The sequence below is a fragment of the Pleuronectes platessa genome, chromosome 4, assembly GCF_947347685.1.
Source record: "Pleuronectes platessa chromosome 4, fPlePla1.1, whole genome shotgun sequence".
In the NCBI taxonomy this organism is placed as follows: Eukaryota; Metazoa; Chordata; class Actinopteri; order Pleuronectiformes; family Pleuronectidae; genus Pleuronectes; species Pleuronectes platessa.
The window spans coordinates 8,172,957-8,192,055 of NC_070629.1; the positions used below are offsets into that span (position 1 = coordinate 8,172,957).

The 19,099-nt window shown below is 41.8% G+C and overlaps 1 protein-coding gene across 3 annotated transcripts; it reads right to left on the reverse strand.

The window, feature by feature from the left end:
• Window positions 1-1,997: 1,997 nt before the first annotated feature.
• On the reverse strand, window positions 1,998-18,125 carry cdca2 (cell division cycle associated 2). Of its 3 annotated transcripts, none has more exons than XM_053420569.1 (15): window positions 17,775-18,125; window positions 17,052-17,244; window positions 16,560-16,696; window positions 12,582-12,747; window positions 12,066-12,208; window positions 11,284-11,409; window positions 9,662-9,761; window positions 9,073-9,398; window positions 8,407-8,458; window positions 8,222-8,296; window positions 7,801-7,922; window positions 7,530-7,592; window positions 7,213-7,284; window positions 3,814-3,988; window positions 1,998-3,636 (listed from the first exon to the last, which is right to left on the reverse strand). In XM_053420569.1, exons 2-15 carry the CDS (start codon window positions 17,242-17,244, stop codon window positions 2,696-2,698), a joined length of 2,691 nt encoding a protein of 896 aa, XP_053276544.1. In that variant the 5' UTR covers window positions 17,775-18,125; the 3' UTR covers window positions 1,998-2,695. The 3 variants fall into 3 exon arrangements, with proteins under 3 accessions (XP_053276544.1, XP_053276543.1, XP_053276545.1); XM_053420568.1 differs by having other exon boundaries at window positions 7,530-7,595; XM_053420570.1 differs by lacking the exons at window positions 16,560-16,696; window positions 17,052-17,244; window positions 17,775-18,125 and adding an exon at window positions 12,977-13,186 and having other exon boundaries at window positions 7,530-7,595.
• Window positions 18,126-19,099: the final 974 nt, after the last annotated feature.

Sequence of the window (19,099 nt, forward strand, 5' to 3'; positions counted from 1 at the left end):
AGACATCATGATTGACAGTGTGACTTGCGATTGGTCAATCTATGTATCGACAGGAGCTTGATAACGTGGCTCCATCCCCCGATCGCCACTGTGCAGACTCTGGTTACAGGTTAACAAGATTTCAGCGTTAGTATCAAAGATATTTTAGCTTCATATCTGGGTAGTGACAGACGTCTTTCCTAGCTCAAAATACAGTACTTGAATACAACTTCTCGGGACTACAGACAAATAATCAGCAGATTAACTGATAAGTGTTAGGAGAAAAGAGGTGTTAGTTGCAGCCCCAGTGATAAGTAACATGCAGACTAACCAGGAGAGAAACCAAAGTGAGAGTAGCTGGAAGGTCTCTTGTGTTTGTCCCGCCTTTGTTTAGTTGTCCTGCTCCTGCTGTCCTCAGCCCTGTAGGAGAGTAGTGCAGGGCTTAGAGCGCACGCCTCTCAGCATCAATAATAGAGGGCTCACAGCTCAGAGCGCTGAAAGGGCAGAGGCAGCGGGACAACTTAATACCATTCAGACACTAATTAACTAATTGAAAGACCAAAGTCTCTAAATCTGGAAGTACAATTAACTTATTACGCTTCTTTGTGTCTGCACAGAAAGTTCTCATCCGTTGTAAAACGAGCCGTAAAATCACATGCACAGTGAGTCGGAAATCTCCAGGCCCGGACGCATATTTTTCAAGGAGATCAATGTTTTATTATTACTGACAGCCATCACGGCCTATTAAGCGCTGATTTATTTTTTGTCTCTGTGGGCTTTTCTTGTTTAGGTCTAGATGAATTGTAGGTAATGAATCAAGTCCATAAAGTCAATCACATGAGGCAGTAAAATGAGATGTAACCACATTCATGAGGGCCGGGAGCCGAGGACGACAGCGAGGAGAGGGAGAAGATATAGAGTCAGGGCTGTTTCAGTGCAAAGAAATGGACTCCATTTTTGGGAGTCCTCCTCTCCAGCTGTCAGCCCCGCTCCCTGTCCCATGGGGGGTTGCCACGGTAATAGGAGGCCACATGTCTTGGGGGCGTCGTTTTGGTCAAAGGACCCCATTGTTCCTGTGTTAAGCCGTCTTCACTATGCCCGTCTGCCAGGGACAGGGGACTCGGCTTCACACCCCTCACACACACACACACAGAGAAAACATCCCTCAGCGACTTGTACAGATGTGCCACAGTATAACTGCACACTTCTGGTATTCCCAGTCAAGAATCAGAAGTCATTAAATGAGCATGATGCCACAGAACACACAAATAGACACACACTGGTCTCAAGGGCTCAGCAGGGGCACACAAAGACACAGCACTTTAGCATCTATTAGAATAGTTCCTCCCCCATTAATCACGTCAGCTCCTCATTCATCTCCTCACAGGTGACCAAGTTGACTGTGTCGTCAAGCAACTGGTCACGTGCAAGTTCTGAAAGTTGCCACCAGATGGCAGCGTAGCCCCACTGGGTGGAGACAGCACTGCATGACTTGGTTTGCCATTGTGTCCATCCATCTTCCATGAGAATAGAGAGACCTTGGCACATACCAGGAGCACACAGAACGCTCTGGTGTCCTTCAGCCAAGTAACTCCGACTTGATGTAGACGGGATGAGTCAATTACCCTGTGATGGATAGATTACATCGTTGCATAATTCCAGTAGCCAATTTTCCTGTGTGAACTGAATGTGAAATTCAATTTGTTAGCGCTCCCTCCGTTCCTCTCGGACAGACGGATGGAGCTGATTTGAATCTCTGACTGGTGGAATCTAAGGTCACAGGTCAACTTACTTCCAGACTTTTGGCTGGGTTCAAAATGTAGATCAGAATAGTAATTTATAACACAATAGTGGTTCTGGTTAATGTGAAGGGAAAGCTGCTGATTGAACAGCTGGAACCTCACATGTGTGGAGATAGGCGTTTTATTACCTAGTTGAATTGCGGCCAAATTAATCTTAAAATTGTCTGTTTAAATTAACGCAATCTGGTAAAGCATTGTAACAGTAGCAAGGTACACTTTGAGTAGAAACACCAAGTCATGTTTAATTTGATGCAATGTACAAGACAAATTCAACTTGACTGGAAATCTTCATCAGTCTACAAACAGACCAACAGCTTGAAAACAACAGGGTGTAACAGGGTCGTCTTATGGACATTTCACAGGAATAAAAACCTTCCAGCAGCCACAAACACAGAGTTACCAGAGCCTATTGATTTGATTTCTTTGTTTAAGGCCCATTCACTGCCTCCTATCCTATTTCTTTCATTCTATCCATCTATAGATTGAATTCCATCCACCCCCTCCTCCCGTAAAAAGCCATGTTCATCTATCCTCAACGAATAGGTATCGACTTGGACGTGCTTCATCCAGTGACTTTGGAGAGGGAGACTGAAGATGCACTTTGATTACCAGCTGAGGAGCGGGTAGTTATTGATTGGGAGGTGGTCAGCAGACATGACTGGGCTCTGTGTATTGACTGGCTTGGTTACCAGCAGGAATCTGGTTACAAATTACTAGTCAGCTCTAATAATTCACACAGCGAAAACATTACAGGTTTTGGATAACAGAAAACAATCAGGTTGCTCTTTGGAAAAATCGCTGCATTTAATTTCAAGAAAACAGGGAGGTGAGGTTTGTACCCGAGTGGAATCAATATATCAATTGTTCCCTTTAATCTGCGTTCATTTAAATAAGCAGGCAGAGTCCCATGTTGTCTATTTGAAGTCTGATGAAGAGTTGTCCTGTGTCTCCTCAGAGACTGAAGGATGGGCAGGGAGAACAGCGCTGAGCCGGCGGCCCCGCGTTTTCCTTCGGGCCTCTTTATTCGAGTCGGGGGAGGTCTTAGGCATCCAGGCGAGACCTGCCCCTTTGCTCTGGGCCGCATTGCTCTTGTTCCTTAAGCTACGGCGTACAGAGCGCTGCCCTCTAGTGGCGACAGATTTAAATACATCTTCAAAATTAAAGTCAGCCTGCCAGGGAGCCAGGTCTAGATTTAACAGTCGCTCCTCTTCCTGACTGTCAGAGCTCGAAATGCAGTTTTCATGCAGGTTCTCTGCTTGGTCTCCCCGTTGGTTATCCTCCACTTCATGGCTCGTTTGGTGCTCCTGTATCTGGTCCCCAGGCTCCTGGTCAACTGAACTGTTTACAGAGCTGCTACTGCCTTCGGCTTTTCGTTTTGAGAACGCTGCTTGCACACTCAAGTCGTTCAGTTCTTCATCTGAAGGTAGGAGAGCATTAAGACTGGCAGGACACCCTGACTTCCCTTCTGAGTTAGTGCTGGGTATATCTGCAGGAATCTTGGCTTCATGTTCTCTGTCCTCCTCTCTCTGATAAGGTGCAGTGTGGCACAATGGGGTTTCCCTTGATGCCTCAGGGTTTGTAGTGATTGGGTCTTCACAGTGCTCCTCTGTCAGTCCTCCAGTCTCCACACAGAGTAGGTTGCAGTCAGCAACACTGACCTTCCTTTTCATCGTTCCTCTCCCTCTGGACCTCTGACCCGCCAGCCTCCTGGTCCTCACACAGCTTTCTTTACTGGGGTTGGGAGATTTGACGGAGTCTTCTGATGGATTACCCAAGTCATGTGTCACAGTGAGCTCATCTGTCGATTCCATGCTGTGAGCAGTGTCTAGGTTCAGGTGAGTCTCTGGGGTTGCAGCTGTTGGGAGAAATGGTAGATGTACTGAAAACTGATTTTAAAGGGTTGGTTGTTTTTAGAAGAATGTAAATTAACAAAAATACTTGGATTTAAAAAAAAATGTTTCCAGCCAACAGAAAAGTAAACGAGCTTAGTTAACTACTGCTTTTTAAATTCTAAGACGAGGCTTGTTATTACCTGCGTGTTTTGTGCAGCTTGCAGAGGGAGCCTGCGGTGCAGCTGGAGACTGACTGAGGAAAGACAGTCTCTCAGTGATGGGACTCAGGTTGGGGTTCTTAGAGGCGTAGTCCCGAGAGCCGTACAGGGAGCGGTCCACGTCCCTGTTCCAACGACGCGCTGCTGCGGAGGTTGTCTGTGGATACACAATTTGCTACTTGAGCAGGTCTGTACTCCTTCCAACGGTTATATACTAATTAGTCTCAAACGTTTGGTTAAACCGATAAATAGAAGCCCACTTAGAATGATACATAGCCCTGATGGAGAACCTGTATGTAAAAAGAAAAGAAGAAAAAAGGGGGAAACGAAAACTACAAAGCTGTTTAAAGAGGCAGAGACAGCAAGCTCAGGAAAGTGATTGTAATGTGAACCACTGTCAAAATAGCTACAGCTATCCAGATTGCTTTCAAATAACTTGCTCAATGCATCGAGGAATGTTACTTCAACTACTAAATATTATTGGTGTCTCAATGTGCTTAAGTCTGGTGACTCTCTTTTTCTGAGTCAAGAAAGACAATATAACGAGCACTGAATGTATCTTACAACTGAGCATTGTGTGTGCGTGTTCAAAGGCTGATTTCTACGGTGGCCCTGGGAGCTCAATGAACAGCAACTTAAGAAAACACATGCAAGTTGACAAAACACAAGCAAAGTAATGAAACATCTTTATCAATTTCACAACACAACACAACACATAACAGAAAAACGTGCAGCAAATAGAAAAACGCGAAGCAAATAGAGAAACGCGCTGCAAGTAGAGGAGAAAACACAACGGAAGTGTTTCCAGAGGACAGCTAAATGTGATGGACACTGCTGCCACAAAAACGTCCAATACATCATACAAATTCGGTTCCACACAGGGTTCGGCCACCCGCGGCTCTCCAGCCCCTCTGAAACGGCTGTACAGTACAGTGTTGTGCATATGTTTCGCAAACGCTGAACTTAACGAATCAGTTTTCATTTTATTAACATGAACAAAACGATGAACGTGAGTGAACGTCACGTTAATTTTTTAAATCATCATCGTATCAGGCCATCATGAAATACCAAGAGCGGGCGAGTGTGTGTGTGTGTGTTTGTGTGTGTCCCGGCGCTCTGACCCCGCCCACTCGCTCGGAGAGAGCTGGAGACATGCCGTCTTCTCCTGTTAAACTGAATAAACAGCGCTAACAAGCAAGCCCCTGTTTGTGAGGCAATGTATTGTCCATAGTGTGCAGGGGTAGGAAACCTTTACTATCAAAAGAGCGAGTGGGCGGGGTCGGAGCCCCAGGACCAGAGCGCTCGCTGCTCGCTACACACACACACACACACACACAAACACACACACACTCGCCCGCTCCTGGTATTTCATGATGGCCTGATGCGATGATGATTTTAAAAATTAATGTGACGTTCACTCACGTTCATCGTTACGTTCACGTTAATAATATGAAAACTGATTCGTTATGTAGAATCATTTTGCTCTTGCCATTTTTACAACTGACAGCATGAGGCGGTACCTGCAGCCCACTCAGGTTCCACAGATAAATGAGCAGCACTGCCAGAGCCCTACTAAATGGCTTCCAGCAGGCTACTGGTTTGCATGTCTCTGACCAAACTGTCAGAAACAGACTGCTTGAGGGTTTGACATCCTCTAGTGGGACTTGTGCTCACAACACCGCACAGTAAAGTTTGATTGGCATTCACCAGAGAAAACTGGAATCGGCAGGTCCGCCACTGGCGCCCCGTTCTCTAACAGATGAGAGCAAGTTCACACTGAGCCAATATGACAGGGTGAAAGAGTCTGGAGATGCAGTGGTGAACATTATGCTGCTTGTAACGTCATCCAGCATGACCGGTTTGGTGTTGGGTCATTGATGGTCAGGGGAGGTATATCTCTTTGGAGGGTCACACAGACCTCCATATGCGAGCTGATGTTAATGTGACTGCAGGTCAGTGTTGGGATGAAATCCTCAGTCCCATTGTCAGACCTTACACTGGTGCAGTGGGCCCTGAGGTCCCTCCTGGTGCAGGACAATGCCTTTGATTTACCCTCACTGGCCTGAATCTAATCGAGTACGACTGGGACATTATGTATCAGCGTATCCATTGGCACCAAGTGTCCAGGAGGTCTCTGATGCCCTGATCCAGGTCTGGGACGAGATCCCAGGGGAAACCATCCGCCCACTCATCAGGAGCATGCCCAGTGTTGTCAAGAGTGCATACAGACAAGTGGGGACCATACACGCTACTGAGTCACATTATGAGTTGTAGTGATGAAAATTCACACAAGTTGCATCGGCCTGTGATTTCAACATTTCCCTTTGTGATTTTGAATCCAGTCCTCAAGGGGTCAAGGATTTTGGTTTCCATTGACCATCTTTATGTTTTTTTGTTCTCACTGAATTTCACAATGTACATCAGTAAAGATTTTCAACATCAATATTTTGTTCATTGAGATCCTGTGTGTATGATTCAAATGTTCCCCTAATTCTTTTGAGCGGCTGTATGTGAATGCTTTTGTTCCTTTGCTGCATTGCTCAGGACCTATGGTCTTGAACACTGACCTGTGTTACAATGATGACAGACTATGTGGTCACTTGCCTTCACTAACACAGCAAAACAATACATTGTGGAAGTTTAGCGAGAGAGACAGATTTATAATATTTACAAGTTGAACAGGAGACACAAAGCTTATTTTCTAAAATGACTTTAAAATAAATTAAAATAACTTAAAGTTTCTATTTTTGCCCGAAATTTATAAAAATTCAAGCACTTTAAATGACCCATGGGAAACATAATAATTTCCTTCAGGCATTCTCATTTATTAAATTCACAAACATTGGAAGGTCAAAGGGACTTTGACCCTTTACCTGCATAAATCAGTTCATCCTTGCCAAATTTGAGAACATTTCGATGATACGTTTGTGAGATATGACAATCAGGAGACTTAAACAGACACACACAACGACAAACAAACAGAAAATAAAATGCCTCCATACATGCTGTAACCACATTAAAATACAGAGTACCAAGTATGATCAACCTTATGCTTTAACATGATTACATGAGTCATAATGAAGCTGTAAAAAAACACTCTTCATTTATGAGCCATGTCAAAAGGCTTTGTTCTATTATCTGTGAGAGTGGAGCAGCTTCTCGACTTCTCGATTTATGATCGTGTGGTGAGCATGATAAATCTGCAGTGGTGTAGGAGCGAATAAACACACATTCCCTCACACATCTTTTTACTTAACTCAGGCAAAGTAAGCTGTAGTCACATTGTGCAGCTCCATGATTGCCTCCCAGACAGAAACGGCTGCAGGTCCCTCAGTGAAGTGTTGTAAAGAGAAATCAAAGAAGCAGACTCTGCCAGCTCACCTTCATCTTCCCAGAGGCCGTCTTTGCAGCAGAGCGTGTCGACCTCTTCACAGGTTCGCTCTCCTCTGGTTGCTGAGGGATGCAGAGTTGGCATGAGGATACGTTATATAAGACAGTGTCGCTGACACACTCTCTCTCACACACACATAAAGTGGATATCTTCAGATCTGATTAAGTTCAGATCCAGTAGAATTAAACAGTCGATTAGATAGGAGCATGTTATGACCCCTGAATTATTAAAACAGACAATCTAGTCTTGTATATGGAGATTTCTTGAAGTGTGATCAAGCTGGGAGCAGTTTGTGATAATAGCAGACCTTTCTCTTTCGACTGCCGGAGCTAGCTGGAGCCTCACTTGTAGATTCATACTCTGCTTCACGCTGCTAAGACACAAATGTATTTTATAACATGAAATGAAACGGTGTGAGGTTTTAGAATGACAATTACTTTGGCAATTTTAAGACAGTAACTGTGTAAATGTGAAGCAAATTAAATTTGCAAAAAATATATAAAATACGCTCACAATGACCTATGAAAGAAAATTAATCCGAAAGAAAAATAAAATGTTAAGCTGCAACGATATCAGACCTTTTTCCTCCGCCTCTTAGATCTGACCGGAACTGGAGTTTCAGGTTTCTTCTTATCTGGTGAGGATGCCGGCTCATCCAGGACAACCACATGAGAGGTTGAGCTGGGTTTAGTCTCAGACTCTGAAATGACCAAGGATTGATTACATGGATTAGTATGGCAAATGATAACCAACAGAAAAGGTCACATGTGTCACATACCTTTGTTGTAAACTATTTTTATCATTTGAGTTTTATGAAACCGGTTTCTAAACTTGCAAATGGCTTTTTTCTGTAGCTTTTTTCTCTATAATGAGAATACTGAGTACACCGAATTTAATTTCTGATACTTATTGTAGCTTGACACTGATGGGTTTGTCAGGAGACAGAAGAAGGCAGAGAACAGGGGAATGAAGACATGAAGTGATAGCAAAAGTCACTACCTGTCACTATCTGAGACAAAGACTCCTCATGGAAAGCAGAGTTTAAGTTCAGTGGCTTGGAGTCCCACAGATATCCTGAAATTGTAACACATAGGAAGAGCTGTTAACTGTTGAAAAATAGTTTCTAAGTTTTGTTTTTAAGACAACCAAATGTAATTCTCAAGGGTGAATGTGTAATAATGAACCTGTATCACTTGTCACTGCAGAGTCAATCTCCTCCTTTGAAGGGAAAACAACCTGAAATGAGAAAATAAAGAAAGCAATGTTGCTCTGGGATGAAATTAACAGGACAAGATAGTGAATTTGATCTCGGTTCATCTAAGTTACATCAAATTATGAAACAGAACTACAACAACAAGACTAAATACAACTCTAAAACTGAGCCTTGGCAACAGAAGAATCACATGTAGCCATGTCAGGACTAATAACAATTAAATCTGAACAAGTTTCCTGGATATTTGTGAGTGTGTAAACTGATTATTAGACATGTTCCGATACAGATTCCTATACCTAGTATATACAAAGAATATATGCAATAGAACTTCTTTTACATTCTAATTTGTCTGTCATAACTGAAAAAGAATCAATCTAGGAACAGACAACAATTACTTCCTTTCATTCCTGCACATGGTTCACATCGCTGTATTACTTATCAGTAAATTCATGACATGTAAGCCGGCTCTAGCGAACTTTACACTGGCAGAACAGAGCAACTACTGCAAAATATTTTTTATAGATGTAGTACATAGATTCACATACTTGCCGATGTCCTACCCAGCATTCATACTTTTAACAAAGTTACTAGTATTCAATGACACACACAATCAAAACGACCCTGGCATCCTGTTTACCTCTCCATCCTCCTCACTGTCTTCGTCCACAGACTGCCTTCTGAAGTTGCGAGGCATTGCGAGTGTAGGGGAGGCACCAAAGATACTGGGGCTGCAGAAGTCTGACGGCGCTTGTGGGGTCTGAGGTTCACTCTTCTGCGGGGTCTTCAGCAGTGAGCGCAGCTGTAAACACCCACCTGGTGTGGGTGCTCGGAGCGGCGTGCCACCCTTCTGTAACGGGGTGCTGGGTGGAAGGTTCTTATCAAAGAACTCAGGAAAGAGCGGACCTCCAAAGTGCACCCTCTTTTTCTTCTTAACAGCAGAGGTCCCAGTGGAGTCGTCGTCTCCTGCACAGAGTGCAGAGTAAAACCTTGAATTCACCACTAAATCATATACTTTTACTGCCTTTATAAACATTGAATAAACTCTAAGGCTCTTGGTGTTTTGTTTATAGTTGGGAAAACTTCAAAAACACCCCTCATAGAATATCAGTGCTAGTGAGTTTGACCCCAATAACACATTCCTTTTCATCCTGGCCTAAAATGCCAGGCTTAACCAAGAGAAAAGGCCACTTCCTCTAACATGGCAACATAGCATAGTGTGTTTTTACCTGTGGGTTTCATCTCCAACAGACCAGGGAGAGAAGGGAAGTGGAAAGGGGAGACAGCCGCCAGTGGTTGGCTGAGGCTGAGTAGTTCAAAGAAACCATCCTGTTGAAAGAGAATAGATGAGATCCTGTGTGACTGTAGTCTGGTGGATTTTACAATACAGACAGTTAAGTAAGAGTCAGTGTTATTAAAAGAAAGCTTATATTAGAAAATATTGTACATGGGAATCAAGGTCAACAGAATGTACCCTTCTGCTTCTTCGTCTTTTCATCTCATGAAGCTCACAGAAGATGTTTCTGTTACTTTCCTTTCTTTGCAATATTTAAAAGCAAGGTTCAGCAGTTTGGGAAATACACTCGTTGACTTTCATGTTGAGGAGCTAGATGAGAAAACTGATCTCACATACACAAACTATATCTGAACCATGTGCAGTGACTTACTCAAGTCATGACTAAGAAATTACTGGTCGAGATAAGTTCTATAATGTAACTTCCTGAAAAACTGCATAATATTGTTTTTACTTTTCTGTTTGAGTTAAACAAACAATTGAATATGTGAATTAGTCAGTTTTATAGGTTTGGATTGAGATAGATAGACAAATTATGAACTGAAATAGTGGTAGTCAATACCATGGCCGAATTAGTTCCTTAATCCAAACATCTTTCTCATATCACCAGTTCATATACCTATTGAAACATTTAGTTGTGTTAGTGATAGCGTGGTAAAGGGGCGGACACTTTCCGCTAAATTTCCGGAAACTTTCCATGGGAATACTGAGCTCGGGAATATTGAAAAAAAAATAATATACGCAAATTAAACGCAGAGCAAAAAAAACATCATTCAAAACTCTATATTAAAGATGTATGGAATGCAGCACATGCTGCTCGGTGAATTTCAACCCTGCACTGTGCATTTCTCCATCACATGCACAGATAATTCTCAACATCCTGCACACTACAGCAGGGCTATTGAGGCCTGCTGTAGTGTGCAGGAATAGTCAGGTAAGTTTCGATGATATTACTGGGGGAAATATATTAACATGCTGATTGAGGATTGTTCATCTGTCCATCTAGCCTCTTTCTATTCATTTATCCATCAATTGTAAAATATTTTTAAAGACTATTCCAATTGTTTGGCCAACTATTTATATCTCTAGCATTGCATTAGTGTTTTTTTTACAAGCTTTTTTCTCATCTTATTATACAGAACAATTCCACGTGCACTATCTCATGTGTGGAGACATTTGCAAATACGATGCAAAGACCTATGTAAAGAATGACACAAAGATCCAGAAGCATATAGTCAAGTGCCCAAAGTTTCCTCAGGGCTCAAATCAGCCTATGACAAAACAAATGTTTATATTTTTGTCTGTATAAGACAAGGTAAATACAGTTAGTATAAATTACCCACACAATTTCCCGTTAATTCCCATGGAAAGTTTCCAACTTGAATATTCCTGAAATTTTGCAACCCTAGTTAGTGACCTTAGTGACTATTACACTGCTTTCAATAGAGCTCACCAGTGGGGCTGTGGTTAAAAACGTTGTTTGTACGATGAATCAAGTGAAGGAAATGTTCTGTTCACACAGAAATACAGCTCTGATACAGCCTTAGAAAAGCAAACCTGTTGGATGTTGGTAGTGGAACAGGTGGCTGGTGGTAGAGGAGGGGAAATAAGCTCAGGCTGGTCCTCTTTCACAGACTCACTGGATGTTGAAGGTCCTCGTTTCAAACCCGTTTCTTCATCCTCCTGTGGACATCATTAAAGAATTTCCACTGTTTTCATTCAGCAGCACTGCACCACAACAAGAACAGTTCTCACATGGGCACATGTCCTACAGGGACCTTGATTTTAGTACCTCTGTGGAAAAGCGCGTTGGTGTTTCCACTGTCACCTTATAATAAAAACCTCTATCTAGAGAGCATGTGCATTTGTTTTGGAAGGAGTGAAAAAAAGAAACATTGTAATCCTTCGCAGTCAATCCATCCCAGAGACAGACATTGAGAAGACTGGAAGAAAAAGCCAATTTTCTCCCTGATTGGCTGTTGTAGGCCATCAAAAGGCAGCAATATGAAGTTAAGACTGTTCATGACCAGTTAAAAACTTCTTATAGGAGTTTTAAGTTATTGTTGAGTTTTTAATGTTTTGAATTGTACAGAATATCTAAAAACCTAATATTGCAAAGTAAAAGCTACACATTCAAAAAAACCATAGATGCAGAATATTCAATAATAAATAAATAAATGTAATACCCAGTACTTTCATAGAATTGTTTTTTTCTTCTCTTTTGGATCATTATAGTCAAAGATTCCTGTGGAGCACTGTGATTTACCTTCATAAAGGAGTAACAAATAATCAGAGTACATGTATATAAATTATGTACATGATGGTCTGACTGAGCGTACCTCCTGCTCCTTCAACTTGAACTGGGGAACAGGAGCGCTGGCCTCTCTTATCTCCACTTCGCAGCCTTCAAGGGGGGCCAGGCACCTCCTCTTCTTGGCTGAGGGCATCATCAGTGGTGGGAGGTTTTCCTTGCCATTTCCATCTGCAAGAGAGAGAAAAATAACCCTATCAAAAATAAACATTACATAAACAAACAAAAACAAATGGGAATTGGGGACACCTTCGTTAAATAAACAAATATCACACAGCAAGTGTAAATAAAACCTTGATCAAAAGGATGCAGATAAAGTCTCTCTTCAGCAACAAACAGCTCAGAAACTGGTGCAGTTAAGAGGCTGACCAAGCTCAAACGGAACAAGCGCTCTGATATGTGCTCAGACTCGTGCTTAAACCTTGCTATGCATTAATCCACTGATTTTTAACAGTGCCTCCAGACATCATGAAGACGTCCTGCTGGCAAAAATCCTTTTTTGGGAGATGGAACTATTAATCCTGTAGCAATGAGGCGGCCTCACCAGACAGATAATCTCTTGTCTTGATGCATCCTCCAGTGTTGCCGTCCTGTCTTGGCATCGGATCACAGACCTCACTCTCCTCCACATCCATCAGGCTCTGGAAGGAGGCCATCTTTTGCCTCAGAGTGGACGCCACCCGGGGAAGAAGGGGGCTGTGACTGACCGGCTGAGGGGTGAGACAGCAAAAAGAAACATGCCTGCTCAGTGATACAGCCTGACAAGGACTTCTGAGTGGTATTACTGAGAAGCAGCACATATACCAGATTCTCCTTCAAACACACACAATCTAGAAATACTAGGGTTTGTTCGGTCATCACCATCCACGCAAAAGTAATAAAATTATTTCCTTTGAGCGAAATATGAGCCAAACTCTAATTCTTCAGTATCACACTCACCAGCTGCTGACCCGACAATTGCTTTTTACGGTGGAAAAAATTACAAAAAGTCCACAGAAACTTCTTAAACCACTTCCACAGCATGGTACAAGTCACTGCTGTCCACGAAAGACTCACAATGTTTCAAATATGAAGAGCTTTGTTATCATTTTGAAAAATACACAACTTAAATTTGAACCAAACAAGCTACGTGAGCCTGGAGCACTCACCCTTTTTAGGATCCCGCCCCCTGCCATTTATTGGTTCTACATATGTCATCTTCAACACAAAGTGAATCAGGACAGATGTCTTCTGGACGCTTTGTATTTTAGAGAGGATTTTTTTTTTTTTATCCCGATAAGAGAACAAAATCATCACCGTTCTCCGTATTATCACGGTATTGTTCAAATGTGCTGTAAATGTTCACAAATTACTGATACACAAACTATAGTAATTTTAAGTTTTATATGGACATGATATATATTATCAATAAAAATTATGAAAGTGTGTTCATTATTTATCAAAGGCCTACAACTTCTTACATTAAGTGCTGATGTCGATCCCAGACACAAAAGTCGGGACAAAATATCCGCGTTTTTACAACGCACACAATTTTTTATTTCTATGGTCAGAGATAACAAACACATCTCTTAGCTCATCAGGTCAAGGCTTGTTTTGTGACATAAACACCCACACATATCAACGGTTAAGTTATTTTCCTCCAAAGCAAAAATCCAGTACATATCTACATAATATTTATGCACTGTGTAAGCAGAGTAAGAAAGTAAAACACATAATTTGTTTGCCTCAAACCTTTAAAATGTTATGCTGTTAAATTGGCAAGTGTCTTTCTCTGCCCATAAAGTGTTTTTAAGAGAACCAACAACCTTCACTCAGGAGCAATAATGAGTCTTTCAACTTTAAAAAAAAATAACGTGACATTTATGATAAAGATAATCATTGATTATCAACTGATATGAACACATTTTTCTTGAAATAATCTTTGGCCATAGCCCCCAGTCCGAAGCCTAGATGGACCCCCACAGTTTTAATCAGGAATGTTAAGCATTACAATAGACTTTGTTCACGTCGCGGTGCAGTGATATTATATATTAGCATAATTTTCTCTCAGCGGACATGTTGACCTGTCTCAGTAAGAGAGGTCCGAAAACATTTATGATGGCTCTGCTCTATTCAATAGTCCGATTCATTAAGGTCATTGTCTACATCTGTGTTTTTATTACCGCGGCATGTAGGAACTTGGAACAGGTCATTTATGCACCGCTGCTGTCATGGTAACATGTTTCCTTTTTGTGACCACGTATGAGTTAGAAATGGCTTAAATTAACATTCCAGACAGTTTTATAAATCGGTCAACAATTTCAAATATTTTCTGCGGTGAGGAAAAAATACATTTGCCTGTGTTTTTCTTACCTGCATATTTTGTCAATGATGAAATAAAGGCTTGTTTTATGAGGATTATAATGATCAGCTTTTATTGAGGTGTTGATTTATTTTAATAGTCTTTTTCAGGGTTATACTGAGAGTTGTCTCTAATTTTTCAATAAAACCTGAGCATTAAAATCCTCATGAATGGAGGATTTATTAGAGGCTTCTTGTATTAATTACATCTAGATTTCTCTAATGACTTGATGAGTGACTGCAATCTATTTAAATGAGTGTTCAGTATTTTCTGATCAGGTATCTGACAAATATGGTCATAACACAGCAGTGCAGTGGAAATTGCATGATTGAATAATAGATTGAAAAATTATTGAGATAACAAGCACAGTTTGAATGGACAGTGCACAAGTTCTAAGCATTTTATTGAAGCTGATGTGAAGGACTACATTATGTCTCTGAAGGGCGTTTGTTTTAACAAAGCTAATTTGTCTTGATATATTTCTCTATAAAAACTGCACTGCAGCGGACATGTAACCAGTGCATGTTTTATGGTCAATATTTATTCATTACTATGCTGAATAGGATTTAAAGGTTTCAATACCTCACTGCGTGTCTATGCATAAAGAATGTGTGGATCCAGTTGGTTGATCTGATATTAACGGATCTGTTATCATCTTGGGTCTCATTTATAGCATTTGCGTACACACCACGATCTATAAAAACAAACTTGACAGGAGAATGTGATCACTTGTACGCTAACTCTGACCCATGCGTACGAACATTTTGGATAGAGGAATATGACGATGCAGACGTTACGTGGTGACCTAAAGCCAGATTATTGATCCACTTCATCATTAATATTAAATCAACAGCGCTATTTATGCTCGCGCGACATAACTATTCCATAAGAGCCTTCAATTGAAAAAGAAATACGGCAAATTAGTTACGTTCAGATAAACAGCAGAGTTACAGAGCCGAGCCATTAATAGTTTTGAATAATTGCCAACACAGTGCGTTTATCAACAAGTTTGACTTTAGTTTTCATACTGTGTGTGTGTGTGTGTGTGTAAAATTGCTGCAGTGAACCTGCCATCATCGGAGTGCACAGGAGATCTCATAATAAAAAAAAAGAAAATATTTAATTTCAAACTTCCATTTCCAAATAATATCCCAGAGTGGAGGTAAGGATCCCACTGATGTGTGAAGTAATCGGTCCGATTGCTCTAAATATATAAATACTGTGGTGACACTCGTGTGTAATGCTGCGTGATGAATGCACTGGCACTGATAGAGAAGTGTGGAGTCGAAGGGTGAGAAGGAAACAAGGGTTCAGCGATCACGAGGATTTTTTGTCCTGTGATGATGACTCAGTTGATATAGATTCTATACATCTGTGATGTTGGATCTTTGAGCTGAACTGAATCCAGCATTACATAGACCGATGGAGCCTAACCACCCCAAGTACTCACAACTCTGGTTTATTAACCGACAGGTATGTGTGTGGTATGATTAACACTGTATACCATTTACCTCTCTATGTAGAGCCTCCTTTAATCATTTAAAAATATGATTCTCTTAAATTGTATAGATAGGGGACATCACAGCTGTCTGAATGTAATAATCTTGCAGTTTTGGATGATCAAAACACGTTCAGGAGATACAACAACTCTCACTCTCATTCACTGTATTAACAGAAGCAGCAGTGTATCAGTGTATTTTCTTTATTAATGAGATCACTGCTGTGGCCACTAAACAATCTGTCTTTCTTCGAATCCACATCACTAACAAACACCTCGATGTCAGTGTGGGAGTATGAGACAGATCCTCGTACACATGTTTCCAGGTGGACTGTGATTTATAGGCAACATTACCTTCCGGTGTGCGTGTTCAGGGTTTTATCAATCTCAACCCCGTTTGTACACATGTACACTTTTAGTATGAATCCTATGCAGCGTTTTATACATGAAGCCCCTAGTGAGGCTGGAGAGAACTGACCATTTTCAGACATGAATTCCAGAGATTGGTCGAGACATTTTCAAGATTTCATGTCTAAAATCGTCCACAGAAATGTTTTAAAGGTATGCCGCACAGTCTCACTAATGTTTCAGTATTGATCAAACAGAGCAGACACTCTGATATGATGTGACATTGGTGCAAGATCAGTGCAACTGACTCCTGAGCTACTAATTGAGCCTCTCACCTCAGGAGTTTGGTAGTTTGTTGGAGTCTTCAATCTCTGTTGTGCCATGAAGCGGATGAGGGAGTTTGTCTCTGGTGAACCACGGACACCGATGCCGGATCGCCGCCTTGACTTTATTTGTGATAGACGAGACTTATCTAAAGCAAGAGGGAGAAGAACGAAACTTTAGTAAGACTCACCTCATGCAATATACTGTGTATGAGAAATATAAACTTCCCCTCGTCTTCTCTGGACTCTGAATATATGCACAAGTGGTGCTGTTTTGGTCACAGCTCTGACCGTGGTTTAATTAGGACATCTATGCACTATGATTTAAAATGATCACATTTGATATCTTAATATTACAGACAATAATAATCCTACAGCATTTCTACATCTTTTCTTGAGGTCTGCTGTGAGGCCAGTGGTGGCTGAGCACAGCAGCAGAATCAATCCAAATCAAAAGTATCTGGACAATGCTGTTCAGCATGGAACAAGGACTGGTGCTCTCACCTTTGTGGTTCGATGAGGCCGCTGGGGTGAAGCTCTGGACAGAGATGCCAAACCGACGGGGGGTGAGCACGGAGAAATTCAGGGGGTCTGGGGTGTCTGTTAAAACAGGAGGGGCGTTCTCTTCTGAGGGGGGCAACATCTCGTCCTTATGAGGTCCTTCTGGGCCAGCAGGGTTCATCTCTGCGCTTTCCATCTGCACAGATGGCATAGATCTTAGGATTCAAGTGCAGCTGAAGCACAAGTGACAACAGTAGTTACCAAGTTAGGATGGATCAGAACAGAGGAGCAGTCAGTCACCTGCTTATCCATTCTTTACTGTTCCAAAACGAGTCGTGCCTGTAACTCATACAGTTAACGTCTAAATGAAATGAACATCTAGTAGAGGAACTAAACTCCATACTCCGTGACGCGGTCGTATTACCTCATCTTTAGCTGGGTGGTACAAGTTATCTGACAACCATCCTTAACATACGTGAGACCATTAGCTTAACTCAAATCCCACTGCGGCTGCTTCACACTGACTTGTGTTTATGGTTTGAATGGTGACCGAAAAATGGCCCAGTAATAGTTTAACAAATACAGAACACAAAGGAGAGAGGCGTTGCTATTGCTGACCAAATAGAAAAACTAACTTCAAGCTAACAGTAGCTTCATAGAGACGTTAGCTAGCAGCGTCAACACTAGTGTCGAAGAGGAAGAAGTGACGGCAAATAAAACACTTACCTTGAAAATCCTAAACAAAAAATAGAGGGGTCTGCTGCTAATTAATATAAAAACACAATTGTTTCATAAAAAGGCCATTTATGGCTCGCATGCTCCTAAAAATAAAACACGATTAGAAAAGGAGCAGCAGAGAGCAATTCAAATCTCGCTCCACGCGAGAGCCCGGCGGAGTGCGGATCCTTCCGCGAAGAACTCCGCCTATCTAGTGCACAGTTATTTAACTTAAAAGCACTCTACGGGCAAATGTCTTTATTTTAAATGTGAAGAATGAACAACAAATAATCTCGTTACTAAGAACGTCGACAATGACTCTGAAACGTTATCGCTCAGCGGAACTAACTTCTGCATTTGTTCGGGCTCCAAGAAGGACCGGAACAATAGCCGGAACTCGTTTAATATGAACTGGCCAATAGCAAGACAGTATAGCGCGTGCTCTCTTAAAGTCAAAGGTGAAAATATAGATAGATAGCTAGATAGATAGCTAGATAGATAGATAGCTAGATAGATAGCTAGATAGATAGATAGATAGAGAGGATGAGGACTTTGCCAAACAGATGTCTTTAGGGAGTTTGTTCCAAAGAGTGGGAGCTCTGAGAGCAAAAGCCTGCTCACCTTGGTCGCCAGCAGAGGCTTTTAATGAGGAGCAGGGCCTCTGCTGAGGACCTCAGGTTACACCTGGGCACATGTGATGTAAAAAGATCTCAAATGAACTTAGGTGCAACCAGAACTTTCAGTGGTCACCATCATGAAATTAAATGACACATTTAATGAAAAGCAGTAATGGTAAATGGTCTGTATTTATATGGCGTTTTTCTAGTCTTGATGACCACTCAAAGCACATTACAGGCAATTCACCCATCCAACGAGTGCATCTATGGGCTTCGCCATGCAGATGGGGAAGACTGGGATCGAACTGCAGACCTTCCGCTCTACCCCCTTAAGCAAGTCGCCTCTTAAAAATCTATTCAATCAAAACCATCATATTTTGATGTGTATTACACTGGTTTACATCACTTGCAGTCTCCTCTGTGCTTCAAAAATCAATAAGCCCCAACAGGTGGGTGAAGTGTTGGAAAGCTCAGTAAACCTTGTACCCACACAGACACCCACTGTCTGAAACTCCCACAGAGTTCCTCCTTTTCTGAGGTTTGAGAGTCTGTGGCGCAGCTGACTACACAGAGATCAGATGCAACAGGGATCCTCGCTCCACAGCTGGGACTATCGACCACATGAAGCATGTGGCTTCCTCTGTTGACACCAGGCAAGGCTGCGCGAGTCCGGGGAAGGAAGCTCCACTGCTGTTGTTGTTGTCAGGCAGTACACAC

Excerpts from the sequence above, each read along its gene's own strand:
- cdca2 (XM_053420568.1), bottom strand. The coding sequence starts at position 17,244 with ATGGAAAGCGCAGAGATGAACCCTGCTGGCCCAGAAGGACCTCATAAG. Across the intron at positions 7,596-7,800 it reads CTAAGAGGCGGAGGAAAAAG|CAGCGTGAAGCAGAGTATGA; the intron begins GTCTGATATCGT and ends TTTGTGTCTTAG. Across the intron at positions 3,637-3,813 it reads AAGCTGCACAAAACACGCAG|CTGCAACCCCAGAGACTCAC; the intron begins GTAATAACAAGC and ends TTCTCCCAACAG.